Source organism: Petromyzon marinus, chromosome 39, assembly GCF_048934315.1.
Source record: "Petromyzon marinus isolate PM22_M1 ecotype Great Lakes invasive population chromosome 39, UKy_Petmar_22M1.pri1.0, whole genome shotgun sequence".
Classification (NCBI taxonomy): Eukaryota; Metazoa; Chordata; class Hyperoartia; order Petromyzontiformes; family Petromyzontidae; genus Petromyzon; species Petromyzon marinus.
Genome location: NC_133705.1, coordinates 8802965 through 8812652, shown reverse-complemented (window position 1 = coordinate 8812652; position 9688 = coordinate 8802965). Strand labels below are relative to the sequence as shown.

Below are 9688 nucleotides of genomic sequence, written 5' to 3'. Positions count from 1 at the left end.
CGTTTCCATGAATTTTCGAGTTACTCCAGGCTTGGAAGTGAGATGGGCAGGTATTTCCTCAAAGTACGTCCAAGTAAGACTTTCTCAGAAATGCTTCCTCATCAAAGGTCACAAGAACAGGGTTGCTGGCAAAAAAAAACGTTAACTTGTGAATGTTAAATTAAATGTTCCCCATCACCTGCACCATCCCATGATTTACGTGGTTGGGCACATATTCCTCTCTGACGGGGAGATCAGGCCAGCGCTGTGACACACGATCAGCCCAGAAAATCAACGGATTCAGTTTTAATTCGCGACCATCAACTTGAGTTTAAAAAATATATACATATACACGGTAACTCGAGTTAAAATTTGCGTTATGTGCCCCATGGAAACGACACATCGGTTTAAAACTGGGGCACCAGTTTCCACACTCGCCAGGGGAGGCCAAGCGTTGCTGACCTGAATCTCAATCTCGGGACAGCTGCTTGAGTCTAAATCTTTATTGTACAGGGTGGTCCCGATGACTTGTGGCCTCTGTACGACTAGAAGGCCTCTTCCACCTTCACGCTATAACACCGTCCCGTGGGGACATCTGAATAGTGAACCTGATAGGCCAGATATCCCAGTACCAGATAATCTTGAGGATACGCCCAAAAGGTTCGAGTTGCATCTTCTTCCCATCACACTTTCTGGTGTCGAGAAGTCCTGTCCAATTCACTACTGCTGCCGACCAATCTTAAAGGAAAAAAAAGTGGCACTGCCAACCACCCGACAAAGGGGATCCTGAGAGGTGGCGCGGATGGCTCGGGTAATCACGCCAAGCTGACACCGATGAAATCCTGGGTTCGAATCCAGCCACTTGTAATTCAACTGGGTTCCCGAGTGTAGCAAATTCACGATCTTTGCATGGTCACTAATGTCCCCACGCAAATAAACCGTCATATTCAATCTGGATGAATCCCAACTCGGAATATTGAATATTGGTACGACTACTATCATGTACAGAGCAGGCGTGAATGTGGTGCCCCCGACTGTGTAGACCAGTTTCAGTTTGTCAGTTTCATTTATTTTGGTATAGCCCTGTGAGCTATTCGGCTCTTGAATCGGGTGCAACCGCAACAAAACAAAAACATGAACAAGAACACATCTTAAAGTGACTATGTGACTGTGCAAACAGAAAATCCAGGAAGAAAACAGCAAAATATTCCAGAAAAAGCACCGCACACCAACGCTGTGTGCAAAAATCCCAGTGGGATGCAAGTCAAACAACAATAACCACAAGACAACTTGGATTAAGGCCATCAGTCTAACTCCGTACTACAACAAAACAAACATGTCCAAACCCAAAAACTTTTTCGAAATCACCAAAATAAAACCATGAAAGCAGACCAGAGGTCACATGAAGTGATCTCGGAGGCAGCTCTGTGAAATCCGATTCCTTTTGGCATTCTCTTAACACGACTGGATGCACTGCTCTTTGGGAGATTTGAATGGATGCGCGTGACGCGATGCTGATGGGACACTCAAGTGATCCCGTCACGCTGGCCGTACCGTCTGCTACAGCTCTGAACTAAGCTGAACTTTGGCTATTGAACAGTTAGGTGCATCCACGCTGTGGATGAGAACAAGATCCCCATTGGGTAGGATGCACTGCAGTCGGGGCTGCCTTTGGTCAAACGTATCGGCACATTTTTCATGATCAGAATCTTTATTTATACTGCAGGAGCAACCTGATGTGCTGTTCATCTCTTTCACAAAGTATAGGAAAGGTAAACAAATAACTAAAATCCTTAACTTTTTATTTTGCCAGGTAAAGCCCCCACTCAGCAATGAGCTTTTTCAGAAGCAACCTGGCCACAAATGATAGCTCAACGAAGTGGCTTGCCATGTGGAAATTTATAGCGGCCAAACAATCTAAACTGTGTACTCCAGACCCTGCGACACGCTACGGCGCTTCGGGTGAAAATCAGCGTGTATTTGCCCTCCACAGAATTTCAGACCTCAGAAGATTAGGAAAGTCAGCTATGCAAACATGCAGTTTGACTTGTATTTTCACATTGTCTTGGGTTTCCACACGGCGGTTTGCATCATGGAAATATTATTTTGTAATTGGGCGTACTCGAGCGAACGCTGAGGTCACAGGCGTCAGCTTGTGTTATGTTCGCTTTATGATTTTTTTAAGCAGAACAAGGTGGTTTCGGAACTACTAATATTGCCCATGTCAGAGCAATTGGGCGAGCACTGCCAAGTTCCAAGGTTATAAATTCAGATGGCAGCTGCAATTCAATTAATCCAGTTTATTTGGGGGGGGGGGGGGGGGGAAATAATTAACCAGGAGGGGAAACGTCTCATTTTTAAAAGTATCATGTAGCAGTCAACAGAGAAAACAGCAGCCAAAAGTAAACCCGCCATTATAACCGCTGGGTGATTGCCTTCCCACGCCGTCGCCATCTCTCAAGGCCTCGGTGACGAGATGTTAAGTACCTTACCTGGTCTGCAGGAGATCGTGGGTTCGATCCCAACCCTGACTCCTGCTGTATATTTGGAGTTTGCATGTTCTCCCCGTGGTCACGTGGATTTTTCTCCGGGTCCTCCGGTTTTTCCCTTCACATTGAGAAGGGTGTGTTTAGAGTATTTGGCTACTGCTATAAATTTCCACACGATGTGCCACTTCGTTGCGCTACCATTTGTGGCCAGGCCGCTTCTAACGAAGAGTTGTCGAGTCCAGGGGGGGCTTACCTAGTAAAATATAAAAAAAATAAAGTTTTAGTTTTTATTCGATCTTTCGCACGGCACACGAGCGTGACCTTATCGCTCCATCTCCGCGATGGTCAGCTTCTCTCCATTTTCCGTCGCCTCTCCACGGTTACTGAGTCCTGACCATCTGCCACAGTCCCATCGGTAACGAATACATTACATGCGAAGGGTTTACAGGGACTTCACGGAACGGGTTGATACGACGTTCATGAAAACGTTACATGGGGAGGGGAGAGTTACTACAGGGGCTACATGGGATAAAAAAACAGGGACATTTTTTTTTTCATAGGCAACCATCACTATGTACTATGGACGTCTTAACTAGAAATTAAAAACAAACTCCTCTCACACCAGTGAGAGGAACGGACGTGCCATTTAATACGTCTGCGACTTGCGTGCTCTTCTTACGAATGACCCGTTCCGTATCTCCGCGTAACCATTAAAAAAAAAACCCTTTCGGCCGCATTCTGAAGATCGCGTACCCTTATCTTTGCAACCACTTTTGCTCCTTCACAAATCACCGGCCGGGGTCGTGTGTTCATCGCAAGGTATCCGTTTGCAAAAGACGTGTCCCGAGTACGCCTTCTCGCCTGAAAACAAAGCGGGATGAATAAATAACATCCAGGGCTTATATATCCTTTCACGGGTGTGAAAGGCAACGCCCGTCACCTACTGTGGAGCCGACTCGGAACATTAAGCAGAGCTGCTGCTGCTGCTGCTTCGAGTGTGGAGTTTCACAACTCGTCTCAAATTTATAGGAGCACTCGACCTCGTGGCAAACAAGCATCGCGACGTAACTACGGGGTTATGCTCGTTCCTAGGCATCGATTCATCGGTTACAATATATATGTAGCGACTCGACGACACGTATGAAGAGCCACTTTTATTTTAAGACTTCCAACAATAAGGGACCCTAAGCTTCGTTCTTGTCTCCCAGCTTGTATCTTTCTTCCCAACGTCCTCACTCCTCGTGCTGCCCCCTTATATCTCCCTCAGCCCCTTTCTCTTGTCCTTATGCTTTGGGTCTTTCCGTAAAGTCACGTAGATAGGTTTATTTTTCGATTTAAAGCTTTCGTGACTGCAATGATTCATCTTCTTTGGTTCTTTCGGTAAAGTCACGTAGAATGAGAATAAAATAATAAATTGATAAAATATTATTGTGTTATTTTATTTTATCAATTTATTATTTTATTCTCATTCTACGTGACTTTACCGAAAGAACCAAAGAAGATAGGTTTATTTTCTTTGAACCTATCTACGTGACTTTACCGAAAGACCCAAAGAATATGAATTCCTGCAGTCACGAAAGCTTTAAGTCAAGATCTTCTCGTCCTTGTTTTTACCTCTAGCTAATCACTGTCCTTTCCCTGTAACGGATTATTTTTCGATTTAAAGCTTTCGTGGCTGCAGGGATTCATATTCTTGGTTCTTTTGGTAAAGTCACGTAGAAAGGGAAATAATAAAATAATCAAAATAAAACAATACAATTCTCACGACGTTTCGATTGCAACACAAGGAATCATCATCGGGTGTGAAAACCACAGCAAGAACATTTTTGAAAAAAGTGGCGGTTTTTTCTTTATTATTTTTGTTTTCCCGTGTAACCCCCTTGTTCTCCAATCCCTTTAAGTCTGCCTCCCGACCAATCACCGTGGAGGCCTCTTTCTTACAATCGGAGGCCGTTGTTTATTTTTAAATACCCGTTAGGCTGCATTCGGCTTGGGGTAATTTTTCGGTCATTACATAAACATGCAATGTGTATATATCAACATACTCCGAACATCTCAGTGAGAGACGCTCATTGAGATAATCTCCCACCTCCGATTAGCACGGTTGGCTACGTGCGGTGCGAAAGAAGTTCATACATAGACGCCCCAATCTCCCTCCCCCACCTCTAAACTCACGAGCACAGCGTTTGGGACTTAATGTCCACGACGTTTCTGTACCCCCCCCCGCCTCCGTCGCATTTGTGGTCTGTACTGGGCTCCAGAAATATAAAACATGCAGTTCGTCGAGCGCAAAACTGTGTTGTTGCTGCACTGTCCTCTGCTGAGAAGCCAAAAACTATATAAATTATACAGTTTATATATATAAACTATATATAAGCAATTGGACATCTATAGAAAAAAAGAGCTTCATAGCTCATCGGATTTCTCCAGGCTAAAGGTTCTAAGCGTGCAGTTCATAATAAGAGGTTTTTTTTGTGTTAGAGCGCGTAAATATAAATGTTTCGTTAAACCCGCCACAGCCAATTAGTAAGGTTGTGTTACGTAAACAGAAGACGCGGATCCGTTACTAGTACAGCACACCACAACATTTGATTCTTATGGCGGTACCCCGGGGTACCAAATAATACAAATTGGCCGAGGCAATTAAATATTTTATTTCTGGGACACTATTTTTTCCAGGGGTGTTACTTAACTCCGCGATCGGGGTGACCAATCAATCCGAAATCAGTGCCACTCTGCGATGTCGAAACGCCAAGCATCAGCATACAAAAATCCGCTATCCAAAATTTAAACTCTGAATAGTGCATCGTTTACAACTCGTCGAGATTAGTCGATTGCCGCTTCGCCGACCATCAACACAGACTAAAAGTGACTGCATCACGGACATTGTGCGCCATATTAAGGTTCATTTAACAATTCGAGTCCGACGTTTCGCCAGCGATTACAACCAGTGCCGGATTCAGCTAATGCGAGGCTTGTAGGAATATGTTATAAAGGGGCCCTAAATAAAAAAAACCCATCAACATTAAAACACATTTTTAACTTGCATAGTAAATTATATATATTTATTTGCTATACAGCCAGATAATACGACAAATCGATAACCTTAAACACCCAGTAATTCATAAAAGTTGAAGGCAGTATAGTACTGTAGTAATCTAGCAAGTGTAGATTCACTGAACCGGAATTGATAGCGTGAAAGCATTTAGCGCGGGGCCCTTGAAAGTGCGGGGCCCGTAGCTACTACATATTTAGCTATTACACGTGTAGCTACTGCATATGTAGCTACTTGTGCTACGAGCATCCGGCACTGATTACAACCCGAGCGTGTCATCAAGCAACGGCCAGAGTTGTGGAGAAATCCTCCTCCTGTTGAGTGCGGTTGTCGGCTGTGTGGGGTGGTGGTGGGGTTTAACGACACAATTATATATAAAAACACATCTGGGGTCATAGGGGAAAAAACCTCAATTCATGTTTTGTTTCTGCAGGCCAAAAATGTTTGAGTAGTAAGGAAGAACGAGTCCAGATAATTCTACTCGTAGGAAATCGGAGACAGAGGTCGCCGCTGTTGAATGTAACAGACTGCATCCAGACCGCGAGCCAATAACACAGAGCTGCGTTAGCAAACTGGTTACAAAGTTTAGGAAAACGGGATTCATACAATATAAAAAAAAAACACGCAGTGGACCTTCGAGGAGTCGTGTACCAGGAACAACGGTGGACACATTGAGCACGTTGCTCTGTGATTAAAAAGCGTTATTATTGCCTTTTTGTGTGTATTATTGTCCCTGTGACTCCAGACTGAACTGCACCCACATCGATAACCCGCGGTCCTACTGCTGCCCACGTGCGCCTCACGCCGAGCCGCTTCCCGCTTCCGCGTTGCCCCCCCCCACACCTCATCCCTGCATCCCCATTGGCCGGAGGGCCCGCGGCCCCCGAGCCAATTGGACGAGCGCGCGGTGTCACCCGCGCATAGCAACGGCAATTGTTGGTGCGCCGTTGCCAGGGAAGCCACTTTCAAAAACATTTTTTTTAAACCATATAGCAACTTTAGGAGCTTTTTCCAAGCGGCTTTGGAGAGTCGCGGGCAAGAAAGTCGCGGCAGTCCCCCCCCCCCCCGCCGCCCCCGGTTACTCGTTAACCCGAGGGCAGCCCCGACGCAACCACGCGACGCGCCAATCTCGCGTCACGAAAAGCGCCGTTCACGAACGCCTCCCCCCACACCGGCTCGCGGCACTTGTTTACGCGTTGCCTAGAAATTAGCCCCGGGAGCCTGCGCTAGGCCGCAGGGCGGTTGCGACGTCCGCCGGGAGTTGTGTGGGTGGGTGGATGAAGTGAGTCGGGTTGGGCTCTTTCCCTACTTTGGCCCCGGGGGGGGCATGGCATTGGAGCTGAGCGGGGTCGGGAGGAGTGGGCAACACGGGTCGGCGTTCACGGCGTCCACGGCGAAGTCATCGAGTTACCGAGGCCATAGCGACGGTGGTGATGGTGGTGGTGAACATGCAGAGTCCTGTGGTGGACAGAATAAAGAGAACGTGGATCTGCAGAGCGCGTTCCGCCAGTTCAGGGAGAAGAGGAAGGTAGGGCGGGCACACACAGACACGTAGACACTCATACATGCACACATAGACATAAACACACAGACATAAACACTCACATAGACATGCACACACACACATACATGCACACATAGACATAAACACACTTACATAGACATAAACACTCACATAGACATGCACACACACATACATGTACACATAGACATAAACACACTTACATAGACATACATAGACATAAACACTCACAAAGACATGCACACATACATGTACACACAGACATAAACACACAGACACATACAAAGACATAAACACTCACATAGACATGCACACACACACATACATGCACACATAGACATAAACACACTCACGTAGACATACATAGACATAAACACTCACAAAGACATGCACACACATACATGTACACACAGACATAAACACACAGACACATACAAAGACATAAACACGTATACATAAACACACAAACATACATGCACACACGGACATAAATACATACTTAGACATACTGTAAATACTAACATAGACACATGCATAGACGTAAACACATAGACATAAATACTCATATATATACACTGACATACATAAACACAAAGACATGACCAAAGACAGACATAAACACTCACATAGACATAGGCACACACATACATAGACATACATGCACGCAGAGACGTTAAACACATAAAGACATATACGTAAATACGCACGTAAACATGCATGTACACGGACATAAACACATACATACACATAAACATAGCCATAAACATATACATAAACAAACACATAGACATACATTCACATGGACAAACATACAAATACATGAACGCACGTACACATACATAAAACATACATAAGCACACACGGAGACAGACATAAATACAAAGACACAAATAAGACATTACAGTGAAAATGTTGACTCCACCTGTTCCGTCTGCACTAAATAGCGTGCTTCCTCCTCGCACGCGTGGTTCAGTTGGCTAATAACGCCTTAAGGTGTAGAGGAGCGCAGAGCTTGGGCAATTGTTGGCACCGGTTCACCGCCTGGCTGGTTGTTGCCTTGTCAGTAGCTCCCTCCCGCGGCTCTTGAGTCGTCATCCTCTCTCTGTCTCTCTCTGAGAGTGAACGAATGCTGCACGTGTTACAGGTTTGTCTACGTACGGTGCGAAAGAAGTTCAACATACATCAACTATTATTACGACCATCTGTTGGAGTAAGAAGGTTGTAGTTTTGTTTTTAAGGCAGAGCAAAGTTTTCCCTTTTAATTGCGTCGCTTTCAGCCTGGTTAACGTTTGCCCACAGTTCTCATTTTTGACTATTAAAGATTATCTTGTGGTGGTGGTGGTGTTGGTGGCTTATAATCTGGTCAGCATGTCTGTCCATTTGCAATATCTTGGTCGCTTCACCGAACACTCCAAATGCTCATATGAGCCAGGAAATCACTTTGGCTTTTGCCATGCAAGTCATTGCATACGTTAAAAACACGTGGCATACAGTGAGGAAAAAAAGTATTTGATTCCCTGCTGATTTTGTACGTTTGCCCACTGACAAAGAAATGATCAGTCTATAATTTTAATGGTAGGTTTATTTGAACAGTGAGAGACAGAATAACAACAACAAAAATCCAGAAAAACGCATGTCAAAAATGTTATAAATTGATTTGCATTTTAATGAGGGAAATAAGTATTTGACCCCCTCTCAATCAGAAAGATTTCTGGCTCCCAGGTGTCTTTTATACAGGTAACGAGTTGAGATTAGGAGCACACTCTTAAAGGGAGTGCTCCTAATCTCAGCTAGTTACCTGTATAAAAGGCACCTGTCCACAGAAGCAATCAATCAGATTCCAAACTCTCCACCATGGCCAAGACTGGGCTACAAGACCATTGCCAAGCAGCTTGGTGAGAAGGTGACAACAGTTGGTGCGATTATTCGCAAATGGAAGAGACACAAAGAACTGTCAATCTCCCTCGGCCTGGGGCTCCATGCAAAATCTCACCTCGTGGAGTTGCAATGATCATGAGAACGGTGAGGAATCAGCCCAGAACTACACGGGAGGATCTTGTCAATGATCTCAAGGCAGCTGGGACCATAGTTACCAAGAAAACAATTGGTAACACACTACGCCGTGAATGACTGAAATTCTGCAGCGCCCGCAAGGTCCCCCTGCTCAAGAAAGCACATACATGCCCGTCTGAAGTTTACCAATGAACATCTGAATGATTCAGAGGACAACTGGGTGAAAGTGTTGTGGTCAGATGAGACCAAAATGGAGCTCTTTGGCATCAACTCAACTCGCCGTGCTTGGAGGAGGAGGAATGCTGCCGATGACCCCAAGAACACCATCCCCACCGTCAAACATGGAGGTGGAAACATTATGCTTTGGGGGTGTTTTTCTGCTAAGGGGACAGGACAACTTCACCGCATCAAAGTGACGATGGGTGGGGCCATATACCGTCAAATCTTGGGTGAGAACCTCCTTCCCTCAGCCAGGGCATTGAAAATGGGTCGTGGATGGGTATTCCAGCATGACAATTACTCAAAACACACGGCCAAGGTAACAAAGGAGTGGCTCAAGAAGAAGCACATTAAGGTCCTGGAGTGGCCTAGCCAGTCTCCAGACCTTAATCCCATAGAAACTCTGTGGAG

The 9688-nt window shown here is 45.3% G+C and overlaps 1 protein-coding gene across 1 annotated transcript in view; it reads left to right on the top strand.

Moving 5' to 3' along the window:
- Positions 1-2309: 2309 nt before the first annotated feature.
- TTLL10 (tubulin tyrosine ligase like 10) overlaps positions 2310-9688 on the top strand; it is a 218887-nt gene continuing 211508 nt past the window's right edge. The window contains exon 1 of the mRNA XM_076072790.1: positions 2310-7051. Coding sequence (XP_075928905.1) covers positions 6851-7051 — 201 coding nt within the window. The 5' untranslated portion in view covers positions 2310-6850. The remainder of the gene's footprint in view (positions 7052-9688) is intronic.